This window comes from Maniola hyperantus, chromosome 24, assembly GCF_902806685.2.
Source record: "Maniola hyperantus chromosome 24, iAphHyp1.2, whole genome shotgun sequence".
Lineage (NCBI taxonomy): Eukaryota > Metazoa > Arthropoda > Insecta > Lepidoptera > Nymphalidae > Maniola > Maniola hyperantus.
This window is the reverse complement of record NC_048559.1, coordinates 384,177-406,358: the sequence shown is the minus strand read 5'-3', so window position 1 is coordinate 406,358 and position 22,182 is coordinate 384,177. Positions and strand designations below refer to the sequence as shown.

Genomic DNA, 22,182 nt, shown 5'->3' with positions numbered 1-22,182 from the left:
AAAACCTAGTACTAGATAGTACATAGTGATCTTTACAATGGTACGGAACCCTTCATATGCGAAACCGACTCGCACTAGACCGGTTGTTCTTTTCTTTCTTTTCTTTCTTTTGCGGCAGATTGTTGGAGACCATTCGTTTCAGAGACTGAATGGAAGATGGATTTGTGTTAATTGAACCTGACCACGAGGGCCGGGAAATTGAGTTTGGATGAAACCTTTTCAAGTTTCCAGTTGGATTGTTTGATTCCAGTTGGTCAGAGGGTTCAGGTGGATAGGTTTTAAATAAGTTTATTTGCAAAAAAACTTTGTTGTCGTAAAAAAATGGCTATTCATGCTTGTTCATTATTGTCAGACATCAGTACCCTTATTATAAATGCGAAAGTATGTTTGTTTGTTGGTTTAATGGTTTGTTGGTTTGTCCTTCAATCACGTCGCAACGGTGCAACGGATTGACGTGATTTTTTGCATGGTTATAGATAAAGACCTGCAGAGTGACATAGGCTACTTTTTATCCCGGAAAATAAAAGAATTCCCACGGGATCTTCAAAAAACCTAATTCCACGCAGACGAAGTCGCGGGCATCAGCTAGTATTTTCTAATTTTTAATGGGCACTGGGCAGTTGATATTTAAAAATCCCGTGCGTACTCTTTGATTTTCCGGGTTAAAAAGTAGCCTATGTCACTCTCCAGGTCTTTAAATCTATACTCATACAAAAAATCACGTCAATCCGTTGTACCGTTGCGACGTGATTGCAGGACAAACCAACAAATCATTAAACCTACAAACAAACACACTTTCGCATTTATAATAAGGGTACTGATAATGAACCCATCGCCGCGTCGGCTCACTACTGAGCACGGGTGTCCTCTCAGAATGGGAAGAGATTGGCCATACTCTTCCACGCTGGCCAATTGCGGATTGGCAGACTTCACACACCTTTGAGAAAATTATGGAGAACTCTCAGGTATGCAGGTTTCCTCGCGATGTTTTTCTTCACCAGTAAAGCATGTTATAGGTATCTTATTATTAAATTGATTAAATCCTCCTTCCTATCCTTAGTATTTAATTGATTTAAACGTATAGTATGCGACAAGAAGAGATGGCAATAGAGGTATCAGGCGAGGGGACGCCCCGCACACCCGCACGTCACCCACGTTTGACCGCATCGGGTTAGCGCCTCCCCGATTGCCATCTCGACCTGTCGCGGACTATACATAACTCCGTAAAGTTAGAAAGCGTGAACGAGGAGGCGGACGTCTCAACCACTGGGCTGTCACGGCTTAATGTGCACTTACACCTTCATAACCACAAAATAATTTCATTTCAATAAAATCACATCACACGTGGTTTTTTCATGTGTCGCTGAATTTTCGCAAAATTTTCTTTTTTCACCCATCCCATTAAGTAGCTTGGTTCGCGAAAATGCCTGTTTACTTTCCCTTTCACCTTGTTTGTGTATTTTCATGGCATTTTCTCACATCAGGGGTTTTCTCAGACAAGGTTAAATGTTTGTTGAATTATTTAAAATGTTTCGTTATTTTTTTTTGGCGTATTTTTTACATTAATACCTCCATATATATTATTGGGAATTTTATATAGAGATATTTAAAAGATATTTCTTGAGCAAGATTTAAAAAAAAGACCTTGGCGATGTCTTGCGGTACGATAGTAGAAAGGTGAAGGAGGGACCAGGTTTTTCGGCACACTCTCCGAAATATATCCTGTAAAATACCAATAGACAGTTCCAATACGCACTATTGGAAGACTAGCTTATGCTCGCGACTTCGTCCGCGTGGACTACAAAATTTCAAAACCCTTTTTCACCCCCTTAGGAGTTGAATTTTCAAAAATCCTTTCTTAGCGGATGCCTACGTCATAATAGCTATCTGCATGCCAAATTTCAGCCCGATCCGTCCAGTAGTTTGAGCTGTGCGTTGATAGATCAGTCAGTCAGTCAGTCACCTTTTCCTTTTATATATATAGATATTTGGTGACACATAAAACAAGTGGAAAGCATCCAAGAAACCCATGAACCAAACAATTACACAACAAAGAAGTTTAATGCGTTGCGAAGCCCTACCGCGGGGAGCCCTACCGCGGGGAGGCGGAGCCGCGGCACGCGACGCGTATGTAGATTACTTAGCGATTTCATTGCGGTGTAACTTAAGAGATATTGGTCACTTTATAGTGTTTAAAGCCTCTGCCTTTTATTGATATAAAGCCAATCTTTGTTTACCAGTTCAAAGATTGGCTTTATATACCAAGAATGTGTACTGTACGGCAATACGTATTTATAACCATTTACCGTCGCACAGCTATGGAATGAACCTCAGTTCTTTTAGAAGTTATTTATTTAATTTTCTACTAAATAAAACTTATTATAGTGTTAATGACTTTTTTGATGACAAATTTTAAATAATGCATGCATAGAAATAGATATTTGAATTATTTAAAACATTTACATGATGAGTATGAGTACATGATGACATAACAATATTAATGAAATTAGGTAATTTAGAAATAATTTTGCACGCCATGCTTGGCAGGATATGTAACTGATTACCTAACTTTTAAGACCCCATGTAAATAATATACATGTACCTACCATATCTGAGCAAAATAAATAAATGATTATGATTATGACCTAGTGCTGGCAATAGATTTTATTTTTATTTATGTGAAACTAGCTGATGCCCACGACTTCGTCCGCGTGGAATTAGGTATTTTAAAAATCCCGTGGGAACCCTTTGATTTTCCGGGACTAAAAGTAGCCTATGTCACTCTCCAGGTCTTAAACTACACCCATGCAAAAAATCACGTTGATCCGTTGCGACGTGATTGAAAGACAAACCAACAAACAAACATACTTTCGCATTTATAATAGGGTTAGTGATGTTACCTTAACGATAATATATTTGTGTTAAATACCAAAACTCGCTAAAGTGTATAACTTGTGGCATCAAAAGGCAATGTTCGCAACAAATCGTGACCTAAATATTGATTCAGTCGGCGGCAGAGCCGTAGTTCTGTAAAAACGTAAAAATGTTGATTTGTGTTTCTCCCCCCCAATCCCCCCCCATCCCCTACCCCTTCCTGCAAGGCTGTTATTTACCGCCCCACTGCTATACTTTAATACAACGCATAATGTATCTTCGTTTTATTCTTATTATAATCATCATCATCATCATCATCATCCTTATCAACCAATAGACCTCCACTACCGTATGCTGGACATATGTCTCTTGTAAGGAGTTCCACGCGCCACGGACTTGCGCCTGTCTGTCTGTAAACGTAATAAGCTAGTAATAAATATATCAGTTCTAATATACTTAATAGATTCACTGTAATTTACGCAGTAAGTAAGTACTACATTGACTTATATATTACTTCGTATGGACAGGGCCATTGAACAAACAAAATGGCACCGACTGTGATGATGCTTTAGCACCAATGCAACCTAAATGACGTCTGGATTTGAAACGGGTCGAAAAGTCAAAAGTCAAAACGTTTATTCAAAGTAGGTGAACAAATTGCGCATTTTGATAGTCCGTTTGCATTTGTCAGATGATGATATAGATTGCAGTCAAGGGCTAACTTGTATCTGAATAAAATAAAAAAAAAAAAAAATTGTGGTGATAGTTTTTACGCAAACTTAAAACTAAAGCTACGTCGTTCATTAGTATCTTAGAGGTGGCGCTGATTTATTTGGTTCCAAAACCGTGAAAAATTTTGTCCGCTTGACCATATCTTGTCATTTATATCGATGAAGTACTATGAATACACAAACAAAATAGTTGACAATATCTGTCCCGGCTGTACTCACGTGTTTAGTCGACGTTAGCCCGACTAGTTCCGAACCCAGCCCAGAGGTTCCAGCGATGAAGATCAGCAAGAACTGTCGGGAGACGATCGGCAGCTGTCTCCCCCCCACACTCCAGCCACCCTCACAACGGGCTCTACGGGCAGCGGCACGCGCGGCCCGCAGTCAAAACCGCGGCGCGTGCGCGATCGGACTCCCTTGAAAAAGGACCCCGGATGGGTTCGAAACTAGTCGGGCTAACGTCGACTACACACGTGAGTAAAGCCGGGACAGATATTATTTAGAATGGAAATCACTCACGGTAGTTTAAACGCTAAAATAGTTGACTGCGATAGTCAAATACATAGAATGGGGTTTTAGATTTGAGCTCTATCCTATATATTATGCGTAGGGTATAATTTCCTTTGTCAACTTCCTATTCGAATTTTCCATGCATTTTTACCGCATTGTCACGAAGGTTGGAGGCTTTCAGTGTGGTAATACGATATTGGAAGCTCGGGAAATAGAACCTTTCAGCGAAGCCTTCCAAATTAGGTATTTGATTAGAAAACTCGCGGAAATCTGCCATTTCTGGAATTACTCAGTTTGCCGTTTTCACTTTTATTATTGTTCGGTTTTCGTGTAACCCGAACTTATATTGAGATGAAAATCGACTTCATCTGCGTGGATATAAGTTTTCAAAAATCCCGCAGAAACTCTTTGATTTTCCGGGATAAAGTAGCCTATGTCCTTCCCCGAGATGCAAACTATATCTTTACCAAATTTCATCAAAATCAGTTAAGCAGATGGGCCGTTATAAGCAAGCAGACAGACAGACAGACACACTTTCGCATTTATAATGTTAGTATGGAAGTATGGATGATATAAACTAACTAACCCACCCGAGTGGGATTTTTTAAAATCGGTGAAGGGGGTTTAATTGATTGATGACGACAAATGAAATAAGGCTTAGTTTGAGTGTTAACGAGAACTGCGCCTTCCATTGACTTATATATTACTTCGTATAGACAGGGCTATTGAACAAACAAAATGACACCGACTCAGTGGTGGTTTAGCACCAATGCAACCTCAGTGACGTCTGATTTATTTGGTTCCAAAACCGTGAAAAAATTTGTTCGCTTGGGCATATCTTGTCATTTATATCGATGGCGCCTTCAGTATGCGAGTGTACCTTCAGCCTTAGCCTTTATGGCAGCTAGTAAGTTACTTTTATACATCACAAGAATACTTGTTGAAAGTTTGTGCCAACAAAAGGGACCTCTCAAAAGCACAGTGTTTCGGCAAAATGGCTCTCTACGGAGGGATTTGTACGGTTACTTCCTTGGCTGAAATTTGCTTTATTTCCTAGACCTGAGTAACCTTGCACGTAATATTATAAAAGGAACTAAGTAAAGTAAACTACGGTTCTTGAATAGGAGTTTGTGCTAAGTCAGAAATCATTGTTCTTGACTAGAGCATGCCCGCGATTTCATCCGAGTTGATTTAGGTTTCTTAAAAATCCCGTGGGAACTTTTTGATTTTACGGGATAAAAAGTACCATGTCCATTTCCAGGACGCAAGCGGTAGCTTGTGTTTGTACCAGATTTCATATAAATAAATTGGTTAAACGGATGTGCTTTTAAGAATCCCGTGGGAAGTTTTTGTTTTTGCGGGATAAAAGTAACCTATGTCCTTCCTCGAAATGCAAGCTATCTCTGTCCCAAATTTCATCAGAATCAGTTGAACGGATGGGTCGTGAAATGCTAGCAGACAGACAGACAGACAGACGGCCAGACAGACAGACAGACAGACAGACTTTCGCATTTATAAAATTAGTATGGATATCGATTACAGAAAAGATAGTAACTACTTGGTGACTACCTAAATAAAATACAGTTCAAAGTTGTATTCACATTTCAAGCAAATATAACAGCAAAGTGCAAGATAACACTAAATCGCAATAACGGCTTTAGGTATAAATCTAGACTATCGCCTGAGTTAGCGTCGAGTGAGCTAATGATCTAGATTTACGGCCATTGTTCTACTGCTTTGTGATGCACTGAATTTTTGGCTTGTTTGTCTTACTTGAATAATTTGGTAGACTTAACAGAGTAGTATAGGGTTTTTGAAATCAAAACTTCTTTAGGCACTTTTCTTATAAATTTACTAGCTGATGCCTGCGACTTCGTTCGCGTGGATTTTGGTTTTTGAAAATCCTGTAGGAACTCTTTGATTTTCCGGAATAAAAGTAACCACTCTACAGATTTTTAACTATACCCATGCAAATATCACGTCGATCCGTTGCTCCGTTGCGACGTGATTGAAGGACAAACCAATAAACCAACAAACAAACACACTTTCACATTTATAATATGGGTGCCTACTGATTTTCTACTCTGAAAAATTAAATAGGTACTTAATTTGTTTAGAACACTACGTACATTGATTTTTTAAGACGAAGAGAACTAAAATTATTGTTCTAAAATAAAGATAACTTAATTGTCTGCAGGCAAAACACCCTATTCCTACAAAATTTCATTAAAATTCGACTCTGGGGGACCGAGCTCCTAACACGATCAAAGTCGAACGCAAAAACTATGTAGTCTGCAATATTAATAAAGTTCCCAAGTACCACAGAGCACTTCCGCTCCAGAGCCACTCAATTAGAGGCCAATCACTTCATTTTACGGCCGCCATATTGTTTATAAGACTTGATTGAAATTCAATTCAATTTTGTGTTTACTGTTAGCTATAAATCGGTTTTAATTGATATGTGGAGTTTGGAATAGTTTTATCCACACCCACTCCAGATCATAATACTTGTCATCGACCCTTTATAATAGGGGGGGGGGGGTTAACTACAACTGATGATTACCGCGGCTTTGTCCATGTAGATTTAGATTTTTTTAACTCCGTTTGTTTTTTTAGAATAAAAAAATGATTAAAAAATCTTCAGGTCATTAGCTATATTCATGCAAAAATTCATTCAAAGTCCTGTTGCTGCGTGATAAAACGACAAAAGCGTGGGACAAAAGGCACGCTATCCCGCTGAAACTGTTTGTTTTCTCGGGATAAAAAGTAGCTTATGTCACTCCCCAAGGCTTTAAACATATCAAAAGCTCACGTCAAGCCATAGCTTCGTAACGGCGTGATTAAAGGACCAACTAGCAAACAACATATTTACGCATGTAAAATAACTAGCTTATGCTCGCAACTTCGTCCGCGTGGACTACACAAATTTCAAACCCCTATTTCACCCCCTTAGGGGTTGAATTTTCAAAAATCCTTTCTTAACGGATGCCTAGGTCATAGCTATCAGCTTGCCAAATTTCAGTCCAATGCTGTGTGTTGATATATCAGTCAGTCAGTCAATCAGTCAGTCACCTTTTCGTTTTATATATTTAGATAATATTAAGTAGGGAAAAATATATTAGTGATAATGACCAGGACAGACAGCTTAACATACTATCCAATGCGCGGAGGAAAGGTAGTCATCCAGTTACCGACTTGAGTCAACGCCGCTTGATCAGCCTAATCGACTGAATAGTGCTGAACTAGGTCAAATTTGGAATATTTCCCTGTTGGTAAATTTGGTAATATTTCCAATGGGAAACGATTTTATTTTATTGTTTGTGTTTATCGTTCGTTGAATATATTAATTTAATTGAGTTATTATTATTACCAGTTGCTGTGAGGTTGTTAATATAATGGGGTAATCAAACTACAATTAATATTATTTACTGAAATAGAATATTGAAATGTTTAAAATAATAATAATAATTGAGTGCGAGGAAGGTTGTCAACTAATATATCCATCTAGTTGATGGTAACATACTGATAAATGCAAATAAATGGTAAAATACTGATAAATGCAAATAAATGGTAAAATACTGATAAATGCAAATAATATATCAATTATTTGCATTAATCAGTATTTTACCGATATATACTTAGTTGACGACCTTCCTGGCGCAGTAGTGAGCACTCTGATCTAATAGATGGAAGGTCCCGGGTTTGATTCCCGGCAGGGGTAATTTATAATTTCTAAACTGCCACTGGTCTCACTTGGTGGGAGGTTACAACCGTTGCTAGTTACCACCCTACCGATAAAGACGTGTTGCCAAGCGATTTAGCGTTCCGTAGGATGCCGTGAAGAAACCGAAGAAGAATTTAGGTCATGGTTCACCAGGCTGGTCAAGTGTGGATTGGCAGACTTCACACACCTCTGAGAACACGATGTTTTCATTCACCAAAGCAAGTGATATTTAATTGCTTAGCACACATAACTTCGAAAAGTTATGTCATAGAGGTGCGTTCTCGGAATCGAACCTCCGACCTCCCGAATAGAGGTGGACATTAACCACTACGCTATTATGACTCCAAGAGAAGACGGACATAATAAAATATAATAAACGCCAACGAATAAAAAACGATGGTGTAATAGCTCTGCGAGCCACTTACTCTATGTCATTCCCGTATACATTTATATAGAATTTAATCCCTACTCGGTGTCCGTCTAAAAGCATACCGATGTAGTCCAGAGAATGTAGGTATACTTAGGATGCGTACACACGAACTACTTTTGTCTCCCACTTCAAAGAAAAGTCTTCCGCGCGACAATCGTAATTGTTTTAATGGCTGAATTTATAGCTACACTTTAGCCAATAGTGGGAGAGTTTCAAGCAATCAGAGATGATTATGTTGGTCACACTGTAGCTGTGAAATTATGGTGGTATACCTAGGAGGCCATGAAAGACGCGTTGCAATGTGAACTTTAAAACTATGCCTATAGCGTCGATTCAATACCTAACGGCTTAGAGTTCTAATTTCAGTGTTTTATTTCACGTTGACCATTATTAAATAAAAGACAAACTGCTGACAGTAGGGTAAAACTGCAATTTTTTGCGAAAAGGATTAGCCTGGCTGTCCATCGCAGATATGCAGGCAGTATTCTTGGTCCCATTCCACGCGGGTATATTCAAGTTTTATTATAGTAACATTTTCAATTTGAAAAAGGCGAGTATTTAAAAGACTTGATTATTATTATTATTAATCGATTGTTGTGGTTTATCACTTCTGTATGTGTACAAATCATCGAGTTGATTCTCTAATTTCTAGTGAACTCATATCCAGACATGTAGCATCGTCATAGTATACAGACCATCTATATTCTAGGCTACGAGTATCATTGGCAACTAAACCAACAATCTGTTGTTTGTTCAATCCGTGATCTTGGATTGATGAGATGTTGGAATTCGGAAGTATGGCTGACACAAAAGTTGCTCGTGTGCACGCACCCTTATTATACCTCCCTTTCTCACTTACTACGTCTCTCTTTATACTGACAAAGAGGGGATTTGTGTAACGGCTATCCATTTTCCAGAGTTAAAAAGTTTTCCTTTAAGATCGCAAGTTTTATATGGTTTTGTGGGAGGGGATTTTTCTATAGGTATGGTTAAAGATGGGTATTAGAGTCGGCTGAAAAATAATGATCGTAGAATGAGATTCAAGAACAATGTGGACTTTTTTTCAAATTACTTGAATTACATAATATTATAAGATTTATTTACTCATTATTTTGGTTATTTTTTTCACATTTTTACCCCAATTTTTTCATTTAAAGAAAATAAAGCAAACAAAGCAGCTCTTTTTGGTATTATTGGTTTTCATTTAAACGGCATTCCGAACCAGTGGTAAATTAAACTAGTTGACGATTCAAAAATACGTGTAAAAGTATACTTGAATGAAAGTCATTCTATTCTACACATTACAAGTAGTTACGTGTTATAATATGATACATCTATATGATTGCAAGAGTAAGAGAATTTCGGTTTTTTTGCTGTGCGGGCTAGCTCTAGTAAGTTTGTCAGAGAACATTTTCAAGAAAGTAGATAACTTTAGGATATAATAAAGTAGAACTCTAGGATTTTTAAATAGCGCAGGAAAAGCCTAGACTATAGCTTTATCTATAGCCTAGGGAGTAGTCTGGATGCCTAGATTTGGCTGGAAGCCAGTGTCTAAATTACAGACTTCCGTCGCATAACCTAGCCTGGGAGAATAAATTAAGGCTATATATTTTTATTGACAACACATTTCCTATGATTTAGGTCACACCTGATAGTAAATGCCTGAATAGTTCAACAGTTTCTATTTCTTGGTATGGTGGTTAGTTCAATCAGCTGCGGATTATAAAGTCCTGGGTTCGAGGCACGGGTTAGACTAACAAAAACAGCCATGTGCGAGTCAGGCTCGCCGCACTGAGGGTTCCGTATACCCTTATTTTTTGACACTTTGCACGATAATTCAAAAACTATGATGCATAAAACTAATTAAAAATCTGTTTTAGAATGCACAGGTAAAGCCCTTATATGATACCCCAACTGGTTTATTTATCTTACTTCGGAAATCGAAAATACTAATTATTAGTTCATGACCACAATTTAATTTTATTGTGATCTAACCCTAAATTCACAGTTTTCAGATTTTCCCCTTATGTCTGCTATAAGACCTAACTACCTGCCATATTTTATGATTCTAAGTCAGTGATCCTATAAGGGTTCCGTTTTCCTTTTGAGGTACGGAACCCTAAAAACGAGTTATTGATTTCCCGAAATTAAAAGGACTATGAGTGGTAGACTATGGCCAAAACCCTTCTCACTCTGAGAGGAGACCCGTGCTCTGTAGTGAACCGGCGATGGGTTGATCATGATGATGATGATGAAATACAAAAATAAGATATTCCTCGCTTGGAAATACGTCTTCTTTCGCCATAATAACCCGTGGACGAGAACAAAGAAAGAGGGTAGGCCTACAATGCAATGCAGTCTAGCTTTCAGAGGCTTTTGTTGCAAGTCTAGGTTTAGACAAACAAACATTTTGATTGTTGAGAGTTGACCTTTCTCTTGGCTAAACAATGTATACGTATCTATATATCTACTTGTTTTTACTATATTTAGGGTTCCGTACCTCAAAAGGAAAAAAAGAAACCCTTATAGGGTCACTTTGTTGTCTGTCCGTCTGTCCGTTTGTGTTTGACAAGATAAGCTACTTCCTGTTGACTTAGAATCATGAAATTTGATAGGTAGGTAGGTAGTTCCACAAGAAATAAAGGAATAAATTCGAAAACCTCGAATTTGTGGTTACATCACATATTATAAATGCGAAAGTGTGTTTGTTTGTTGGTTTATTGGTTTGTTGGTTTGTCGTTCAATCACGTCGCAACGGAGCTACGGATCGACGTGATTTTTGCTTGGTATAGTTTAAGACCGCGTTTAATAGCCTCAACTGGTGACAGAAGGGCTGGCTCATTTTTTGCGCAGCGGATCAGCCTGGCTGTCCAGCGCGGAAATGCAGCCAGTATTCTTGGCACCATTCCACGCGGTCATGATTTATATAGTAATTAGATAAGGCTAGCTTTAAGTTTTATTGTATTAAAAAAAAAATAAAAAAAAAAAATAAAAAAAAAAAAGTTTAAGACCTAGAGAGTGACATATCCCGGAGAGTCAAAGAGTTCCCACAGAATTTTTAAAATCTAAATCCACGCGTACGAAGTCGCGGGCATCAGCTAGTCTGAGGAAGAACTGACTGACTGATCTATCAACACACAGCTCAAACTACTGGACGGATCGGGCTGAAATTTGGCACGCAGATAGCTATTATGACGTAGGCATCAGCTAAGAAAGGATTTTTGAAAATTCAACCCGTGAAGGGGTGAAATAGGGGTTTGAAATTTGTGTAGTCCACGCGGATGGAGTCGCAAGCATTAGCTAGTTGTATATAAATTACACCAAATCCCCTCACTTAAAATGTGGTCGGTAGTAAGTTTTCCTTATCCGTTATCACGACGACCCAATTACTTGAGTTCAGATAAAGATCTTATGTTCAAGTTTTACATAATACTTGTTACGAACACTTTTACGATTTTATAAGTACAAAAAGTTTCACGATTTGGGTCTTTCATAAATGTTTCAGAATTTATTAACATTTATTTTAAAGTAGGCTTCTAAGATTATAATTTAAACGGTTTTTAAAAGATAAAAGTCTTAGCCTAGATAATAAGATAAAAGCGGGCTAGCCTGGAATGGGTCATCATGATCATCATCATCAATCAATCGACGGGTGTCTATGAGTACGGCTCTCCGCTCAGAATGGGAAAATCTAAGAGTTCCCCCACTGAATTTTGTAAACTAAAATCGACGCGGACGAACTCGCGGGCGTCAGCTAGTTGCAAACATGTGGTATAGTTCTTGGATATCACGAAGGCCACTGACTCATGCTTGTGTTTAAGTCGTATCGGTATACGTAAGGTACACTAAATGTGTGCGTTTGACAGCGCTTGCTCGCGACTGATTTTTTATTTTTATTTTTTATTTTATTTTTAAAAAGAATATTAGCCATGTTAAATGACTAATATTCCCCTTTCCTCTCCAATTAAGCGTCAGGCTTGTGCTAGGAGTAGGTACGACAATAGTGCAACGGGCGGGGTTTGAACCGTCGACCTTTCGGTTTTCAGTCCACTCCTATACCGGTTGAGCTATTGAGGCTCTATAGGACTGATTGGTCCGACATGCACGCACACTTACGCAATGACCATGTAAACGACTTTACGACTAGTAAAGTTCACTAGGCTTCGTGAATTGCAAGAACTGTACTAGCTGTTTCAACAGAACGCATCTATTTCACATACTTAGATATGATTACATTCACAACATTTTAATTTTATTAAACTTTCAAACCTTTTTTTTGAAAACTGACAGCGAAATCGACGTAACCTAAAACAGGGACGCAATCGCGGGCGCTTATCAGTATCACGCCAAACCAATTACTTTGATTACACCAACACATTATACTTTACAGGCAATTTTAACCTTTAAACGTACTGAACCAAAGGCTATACTCCCGTATCAGTATAAAGCACATTGCGTACCGCATACTCTAGAGGTCGTCCCTTCTGGCACGACGCCAAGTAGGGTATGTGCCTCCGTATACATGCCCTGGTTGTGCCAACCCTGGCACGTTAAATGAAGTAGGTCTTTATTTAACACACTAAAAATGTCTGATTTTTAAATTAAGTTCGAATTTTTGGCTGGTTTTTTTTGGTGCTGCATTTTTTGATAAATTCCCAGGTGTTTTGGTGAGCGCTGTGGTCCTATAAATGGAAGATAAAAATAAAACTGACTCAGAGTCACTCAGTACGTGATCAAATCAGAAATGAAGAGATCCGTAGGAGAACTAGAGTAACCGACATAGCTCAACGGATTGCGAAGCAGAAGTGGCAATGAGCAGGGCACATAGCTTGTAAAACCGATAGACATTGGGGTCCCAAGGTGCTGGAATGGCGACCTCGCACCGGAAGGCGAAGCATTGGAAACTCCCCCCACTAAGTGGACGGATGACATCAGACGAGTCGCAGGGAGCCGCTGAATTCAGGCGGCGCAAGAGGCTTGTGGAAGTCCCTACAAGAGACTTATGTACAGCAGGGGACGTGTATCGGTTGATGATGATGAATTTCTTAGATAATAATTATAATCATCTTTAACCAAGAATATTGAAATAAGAAATATCAAGAATTGTGAAGGAAATTCCTACAACTTGGCTAAGGTCGAAGATCTACATTCTGAATTCCATGAATATTTAATACACTTCGTTTTGTTATAGTGATTTTAAAAACAGGAAGTTGCCAAGTCTTGAAATAGTTTGCTTTGTAAAAAATCCAACAAATGTTAGTTCTTTTACTGTCCTACATTTACATAATGGAAATATTTCCGGAACTGAATAATGAGTTATTCTTTTGCCTCACAATTGAACTCATAAGAAAGAAAGTAAAACCTCTATGTCAGCTTTTTTTTTTATAGAGAGCGAGCAAACGAGCAGGCGGGTGACCTGATGTTAAGTGATTACCGCCGCCCATGAACGTATTTCATATTCATATTTGTGCCATTTTTCATTTTCATATTTGTGCCTTTTGTTGTGGAGACCTTAGGGCCGTACTGCCCGGGGACTCGAGCTCTTTTTGAGGACATTTCAAAAAGAGCTATCGAGTCGACTACCGATGCGGTAGTCTTGATCAGAAAAGAAAGACTTGCATGGTTCCATCCAAGATATAGTTCAATAAGTCGTGATTTAAAAAGTCGAAAACACGATTAAAAGTTAAATTTTTCACATCTCAAAAATGTCTCCATACAGGCGCCATATTGAAAAATAACTTGTGTCATTAACTTGTGTATAAAAATAGCTTGTGTCATTCGGGATGATACAAGGATTTTGACGATACCCCATACATCCAAATTTGTGCAGGCATTTAGAGGTTAAGTTAGAATAAAGAAACTCACATACATACATAAACCCTGAAACTCCTTTTTTGGGCAGTTATGTAAAACTTTAAAAAGTGCTGATTAAAAATTAAATTGTAATAGGTTATTTAAATTAAAAGTGTTACAACCAAAGGCTTTTGTTTGAATTTCATGTTTGATTATTAAATTTCAAACCGCAAATATTGTTCGATTGATTTGCGGATCCGAATAATTTTATTTGATTAATTTCTTGTAATATTCCCGGAATATTTAATCAGATGGTAATTTGGTTTTGATGTTCAAACCGTTAATTAGAGTATCGAATTTAATTTCAGCGTGAAAGCCCGATTTGCTTAAAGCGATTAGGTATGATGCTTATCTAAAATACAGAGTTGTTTTAAATAAAAGCTTATGTACTTACATCAAATTGAAAGTAAACTCCAAGTTTATGATTAAGTTGGAAACTCCAATGCAAAAAGTTGATGAGTCACAAATCCTTTATAATTTAAGTATATTAGTGACAAATCCTTGATTTCAAAACGGTATTACAATATTAGTTAAAAAAGGATTTTATCAAATTTTTGCATTAGAAAAGTGAAATGATAAAGTTAATGCTTTATATAGAGTTTATTTGTTTTAATATTAGTTAATATTTAACTTTTAAAAGGTGCGTTTATGTCATTTTAAAAATTACAATATGACCTTTTTGCACTGGAGCCTCCATTTTGAAGTAGCTAGCTTCAAAAATAAAGTTATAAGTAAAGTAATCAGAAGTAAAATCCAAGTTTAAGTTTAAACTGAAGCTAAGAACTAATGATATAAAGAAAGAAGTTGACTCACCTATGAAGTTCATCTTGGATTCACTTTCGCGAAAATTGACTACAACCCTAAACTAGCAAACTGCCATAACAAAGCGTGATATAAAAAATACTATCTTTATCCGTTATCTATCTATCTTTAATTAATTAATTGAGCACCAATTTTTTCTATAGAGAATACATGATACGTATCGTTAAACTAGTACTAGGATAGCAGAAAGGAGTAGGAAGTTGTTCGAGAAATTACATCGTGGACACGACACGACCGTCCGTCGCGGGTGGCGGCAGGCCAGTGCTGGATTTTCCGTTACGTATCCCTATTTATGCGGAAAACTCACACAGGCGCATTAGTTCTCACACCCCTCACTCACACAGCGGCGCTTAAGTGGGTGCAAAAGGAAATGGAGGAGCTATTGTCAATCTGTAATGGGGAAGGAAAGTTGGTTCCCGTCAATTTGTGTCTATAATGATTGTAATTGCCGATATTCGCTCTGCGCCAGAAGTACAAACGCGAGTCTCTCGGCCCTTTATGAAGCCCTGGTACCTAATTTCGACCCTTTATCTTTATTATCTGTATTTTAACGAAAATAACTTCAATAGAAAATGAACTCGGTGAAATATTTGGAAAAGTTTTTTGTCACAAAAACCTAGCAATCTCGGAAAAATCGACGTTAAAAGTATACCGACGCATTGCGAAATTTCTTTCGTTTTTTTTGGTGTTGGTAATTTTTTCAGTAAATAAATGAAAAAAGGGTTCACAAATATTATACCTATCTTTAAAAAACCAATCCGTCGATCGCCAATACAAAATAGTTCTATAAATAAAAGAGTAAGTAAGAAAAATTGGTTGTATATTTTATTTCCCCATCACGCACACACGGGCAGCGGCCGGCCGGTTTGCGCATGTGTGACGTAAGAACAAAGGGGTCGCCGACAGGGGGCGTGGCTTGGTGTGTGTGTGAGTGCGTTAAATCTTTTATAGGTCGATGCATTAAGTAATTTAGTATTATGGCTTGCATTTGACAGAGGAATATACGCGTTCTGTGGCTCGACTTGCGTTTACTTTGAGCTGCTTCGACGCGCAAATTGTAATGGTTCTTGGATGTTATTGGCCCAGTGATTTCTGCGAGTAGGTACCTACTATTAGGCCAAAGTTTTCTCATAGATTCTTCTGCTACTTCAGTGACTACCAGTACAGCAAATGCAATGAACACATCTCAATATCACAACTCTCTCCCCAAGTTTAGTGTAAATAGCATGTTCATATATTATGTAGTCACAAAAACTAAACTAGGTACATTGAAACAGAGGATCGGATGATACCAATATTGCTGTAGGTCTCACGTACTCACATACACACACTATTGATATTGTGTAAACCCCATTGTGTAAACTTTGCTTGCGAATCATACCAAGGTATGGTCCATACTGATATTATAAATCCGAAAGTGTGTCTGTCTGTTTGTCTGTTCTGTTAGCTTTCACGGGCCATCCGTTTAGTCGAAAAGTCAATTCGCGCCTTTAATAAATATGAAAACAAAAAAATTGAAACTTATTATATTTTTTATCCGAATGACGCTTACAGCGCTTATAGCGCTATAAGGCATCCGATATGGATAACCAAGATGTATGCTAAAAGCGCTATTTGGTAGAGTTCCGAATTCAAACTACAGTACGCGGCCGAAAGTAATGTACATCGATATTTAGAAGGAGATAGCAGATTTGTAGAGCGTTGTCTATGACGTTAGACCGACAAAACGTCACATAAGTATGAGTGACAGAGACAACGCTCTACAAAGCCGAAATGTCATTGTAAAGGCTGATGTACATTACCTTCGGCCGCGTATTGTAATACCTACTGTCCAGAAATGAATTTTCATACTTGCTTTTATTTATTTTAAATTAATTCTATATTAAATGAAGACAATAAATGATTATGTAATAAAGGAGCATTGCAGATTAAAGAGTTGCCTGTATAATGGCTGCGGTGGTGTTTAATATAATATTCAAATTGAGCAAACAACGGGACATAGTTGAGCGAGCGGCATGCTAATATCCGCTCAGATGAGCCAAGCGTGATCGCACTCACTGCTTCATTAAAGAAGAACATGCCACCATGGCTCAGTGGTTAGGTGACGTGGGTTTTTACTTTTGACGACTCGGGTTCGTATAGAAAACTGTATTTACATTTTTCTTTATAAACATTTGCTTAGTTTTCATTGACGACCTGCCTTGTAGTGGTGAGCGCTGTAGTCTTATTAGTGAGAGGTCCCAGGTTCGATAAATTTATATCCTAATATCAATAATATATATACAAAGAATTTGGAAAAAGGGACTTATTTGTGCCAGTAAAATTAACTATATAAAAACTAAACGAAAGTACAGAACACCGTTGCTGTATGAAGCCCCTACTATGTCCAGCCGTGGACGTCTATCGGTTGACAATGATGATGATAATGATGATGATGATTCAAGCACCTATATAAAAATCTCTCTACTACACGAGAAACAAACAGAATCTCTATACGAAAATAATTTTCGATACAAAATTAGAAAACGCAAAATAATTTTCCCCTTCTTATAATCGCTCATAACCACTAGTTTTCTTTACCAACTTTTAGCTTTTCCAACTTTTATAGTCTGCCCGTTTCAGCGTCACTCTACTGGCCTACTTTATAAAATAAAACGGAGCAGCTCTCTATTATATTCTTTTAGGGTTCTATATCTCAAATGAAAAAAATGAACCGTTATAAGTTCGATTCGTTGTCCATCTGTCTGTCTGTCAAACCTTTTTCTCAGAAGTGCGTAGAGAATCAAGTAAAAGCTGTACAGAACGCGGCAGAAAATAATGCATATCGACCTTTAGAAAGAGATAGCGGTTTTGTAGAGCATTGTCTCTTTCGTTGAGATCGGCAAAACATAACATACCTATGAGTGACAGAGACAACGCTTTACAAAGCCGAAATCTCATTCTAAAGGTCGATGTAAATTATATTGTGCCGTTTACTATACCTAAATCAAGCTTCTAAGTCAAAGCAATCAGAAAATGATACCATATTTTTATGTTGTATTTTTTGTCACTCGTGAACAAATCAAAACCTATAGGGTACTTCCTGTTGACCTAGAATCATAAGAGGCAAGAAGCGAGGCCTCACGGAACAAGTAAAGGAAAAATCCGTAAATTGTTAATCTGTAGTTATATTATGTACAACAAACCTTTTCTTCTGCGACCAAAAACTTGCAGTTGCAGATATAATTTAAGCAACGAAATAATTACATGTTTCCTTCCAAAGTACGGAACCCTCGTTGCGCAAGCCCGATTTGCTACTGGCCGATTTTTTTAAACTAGGAAGGGTAATTCCACTCCAAGACAATTGTAGCTAAACCAAGTACGTTAGTACTATTATAAACATATTCTGTGGCCAAGGTTTGTTCGTAGCTCGAGCTACGTCATTGCTACACCGTAGCAGTCACGTAGCAGCGACGTGACAGTGAAGTTACAGAACGTGATTATTTAATATTATGGCATTGTTTGGTATCAAAATATTTATACCATCTTGAAACTGGTTAAAGTCAATAGGGATGCTGCCTACTAGTCAAATCAGCGACTTTTATCAAACGTCAAAACGCTCGCTTAGTGTGGGAGCTTATATGAAATACACAGATGTGACGTCTTTTAACGTAATTTGACGTACTTTTTTATTAAAATCGATAATTTAGGATGGTGAGCAAACTTAAAACTATCAGCGAATGTGGATTTTACGAATTTTGGAAGATCCTTTATTAAATTATTTGACTTTGCTTTTGGCTTTATTTTTGACCTAGGCATCATCCCCATTCAATAGAAAACGTCCGCGTGGATTTTGGTTTTTGAAAATCTCGTGGGAACTCTTTGATTTTCCGGCATAAAGAGTAGCCTATGTCCTTCCTCGGGATGCAAGCTGTCTCTGTACCAAATTTCATCAAAATCGGTTGAACGGATGGGCCGTGAAAAGCTAGCAGACAGACAGGCAGACAGACACACATACTTTCGCATTTATAATATTAGTATGGATAATGTAGATCTGAGACGCGGTCGATAACTATGGGCCTCATAAGAAAGCTCAGAGTCATTCAACGGGTGATGGAGAGAGCTATTATGCTCTTCGATGCTAAAAATAAATTTCTAGCTAGCAGCTTTTTTAAGATTTATAGAACGAATTAAAATCTTACTAAATTAAAAATTTATCATTGTTACCTTAACAATCTCGTGTTTCTGTTATATTTACCTGAAAAAAAAACCAAACAATTTTGTAATAAGCAATACGAAGTACGACAAAGTTTTACAATTTAGAATTACAAAATTCTATCTTCTGCGATTCGTAGCGGTAGCGTAGCACCAACTCTAGGTATTGTAGACTCATTTTAGATTCTCAGTTTAGGACTTATCCTTACATCATCCCTAGTTAGTAGTGACACTGGCTGTAAAATTAAAAAAAAATCAATATGACGGTTGTATGGAGCCATTTTCAAATGCAAAAAAAATATCTTTTTAGTTACCACCCTACCGGCATGGGTTTAATAAAAACTGCCATATCCCTTAGCCCGCTTCCATCTTACGCTGCATCATCACTTACCACCAGGTGATATTGCAGTCAAGGGCTAACTTGTATCTGAATAAAAAAAATACATGTGTAAGGGCAGTAGGTACAGTGACTCGTAACAGCGATGGCATGCACATAAACGGGCCGCGATAAAGGCACTCGCCGCTTATTTCATTTACAATTCATTTGATGTGCTTAGCGAGGGGCTGTGATGGACGCCAGGGTTGAACAACGCATTGTCGCTTATCTCTAAACTAATATAGTAGAAGCCAAGGACCAACATTTTTTTATAAAGCGTGGGATTTTAAATGAATAGATGCTGAACTTTACTAATCCATACTCCTCCATACTATATATGATATTTATTATAAATGCTAAAGTGTGTTTCTCTGTCTGTCTGTCTGTCTTTCTGTCTGCTAGCTTTTTACAGCCCATCACTTTACCCAATTTCAATGAAATTTGGTACAGAGATAGTTTTCTTTCCGGGGCAGGACAAAGGCTACTTTCCGGAAAATGAAAGAGCTCCCACGGGATTTTAATACATCGAAATACACGCGGAAGAAGTCGCGGGAATAAGCTAGTCCTATATAAATGACAGAGCCTAAAATCTCAGTGCGCGCATTTTGAGTCACCCAACCAATCACAAACGAAATTATGTTTCCTAATTGAATTTCGAATGTTTTTTCAAAAATCCTTCCTTAGCGGATGTCTACGTCATATATCATCAACTTAGGCTTTCGGGCAAAATGAAGAAATACTTACGTGTTTCAGATTTTTTGGAATTTCAACCCCATGAGCAATTTTCAAAAATTCGACTCGAGGGAACTAAGCCAAGTGCCAACCCTATACTCGTCAGCATAAGGTTACGGAACAAGCGGTTTCGGTAAATACGTTTTCTTATTCCTCCCCTCCACCCGTGACTTCCCCCCCCTGCCCACTTCACCACACGTTCGCCATGATAAGTGTTAATGGGTTGTTTGGGTTTGTAATTAGAATAACTCGGCGGATTTTTTCGCAATTCACCCCCTTTGGGTGTAAATAAAGGATAGGTTTTGGAATGCTTTGTTTTATATAGATTTTATTTATAGGGTCAATGATTTGACAAAATAAATTCAGGTTAAGAGATAATTTTATTTTCATCTCTCTCGCTCGGAAAGGATTCCTTTGCCCTTTGAAATCTGCGTGGAAAGTGGTAATTTTGTTCGCTACCATGCAATGTACGGGTTGAAATTCCAACGTGATGAACTGTGGTCTATGGTTGCGTACTTACATATCTTTTTCTTTCTATTAAAAATACCAGATAATGAAACATTCTGAAACGCTGTTCATTCTTAGAGTATCTACTATTACAAGTATTAAGTTACCCGTTGGAACCGTTTTATTAAATCAAATTTGACATAATACCTACCTACTCCGTTTCAGCTTTATAGAGTAAACAATCAGTACACTTAAGTATTATTAATGCGAAAATACAAACCATTAATTCCGTTTCTATCTAAGTTTTTATTTTTCAGTCTTAAAAAACGGTAAATACGGCTAAACCCAACCACAGACAACAGAAAAAACAAAGACTGAAAATGCATTTTCTGGCTAATAGAAATGCATTGGAGTGTAAATATCGCGCTAAAAGACGCGCCATCTTGAATTAGCGTACATTCAGACCCATACCCGACCCGAGTGCCCACTTGTAGGTCAGCCAGCGCTGCAAGTGACAAGCTCAAGCGATTAAATAAAAAATAAAATAGAAGTAAAAATTGAAAAAAGATTGAAAATTAAAATACATATTCCTAACGTGTGACTACACCAAGAGTAACATGTGACTCGTTGGGAATTACAATGGATAAAAAAGTTGCAACCAGTGACAGTGTGACTCGATGGGATTTTTTTCGATGTCACAGTTTGACTCGTTGGAAACCCATCAAAAAAACTTATAATAACTAGCATCCGTGATGTATCTCTGATTTTAATCAACAAATTATTATCTTTAGCGTATCAGGTAAAACGCATATATATTTGTATGTTTTAAAACAACTGTTTTTCTTAAAAATAGTATAAGATAAAAAATAGTAGTAGTAGGAAAATCAAGAACATGTTTAGCCTTCTAACATTCATCTTTCACAGTCAGATACTCAAGATTGTCAATGTAAGAGGATATAAATTATCGAAATGTTTAAAAGTTATTTTTGTGTAACAGTTTTGTAATTAGGTTTTTAAAAATAATTAAGATTGTAAATAATGTTAATTATATAACGTTCAAGTGTACTGAAGCTAAAAGGCGCGCCATCTTAAATTACGTTCAAGCTGTGAGTAAATCGCCGTATTGCCTCAAGTGGCCATTGCTACGGTCACCTAATACCATACCCAATTGTTAAGCGACAGCGGGTAAACCTTTTTATTTACACTTTTTATCTTGTACTAGCTTTTGCCCGCAACTTCGCCCGCGTACATAGCATAATAAAAAAATCTAGAAATCAAAGAGTGAGGCTCGCCCGACTTCAACATACGTACACGTGTAGAAACAAAAGTTATTTTTTACTTTGTACTGGTTTTAGAAGTCGGTTTTTTTTACAGTTAATATTACAGCTACAGTGGTAAAATGTATAAGGCTCATCAGACATTTTTTAAACCTATTGTACCTTTATTTTACTAAATATTTTGAACTGTGCGTTGATAGACTGGTCAGTCAGTC

The 22,182-nt window shown here is 37.5% G+C and overlaps 1 protein-coding gene across 2 annotated transcripts in view; it reads right to left on the bottom strand.

Moving 5' to 3' along the window:
- Positions 1 to 22,182, bottom strand: part of cpx (synaptic transmission protein complexin) — a 271,344-nt gene that overhangs the window by 45,111 nt on the left and 204,051 nt on the right. The window contains exon 1 of one of the 2 annotated variants that reach the window (XM_034981446.2): positions 14,933 to 15,193. The exons of the other annotated variant lie outside the window; for it this stretch is intronic. Coding sequence (XP_034837337.1) covers positions 14,933 to 14,945 — 13 coding nt within the window. The 5' untranslated portion in view covers positions 14,946 to 15,193. Of the gene's footprint in view, positions 1 to 14,932; positions 15,194 to 22,182 lie in introns of those variants that run through there. 2 annotated transcript variants of the gene reach the window in all.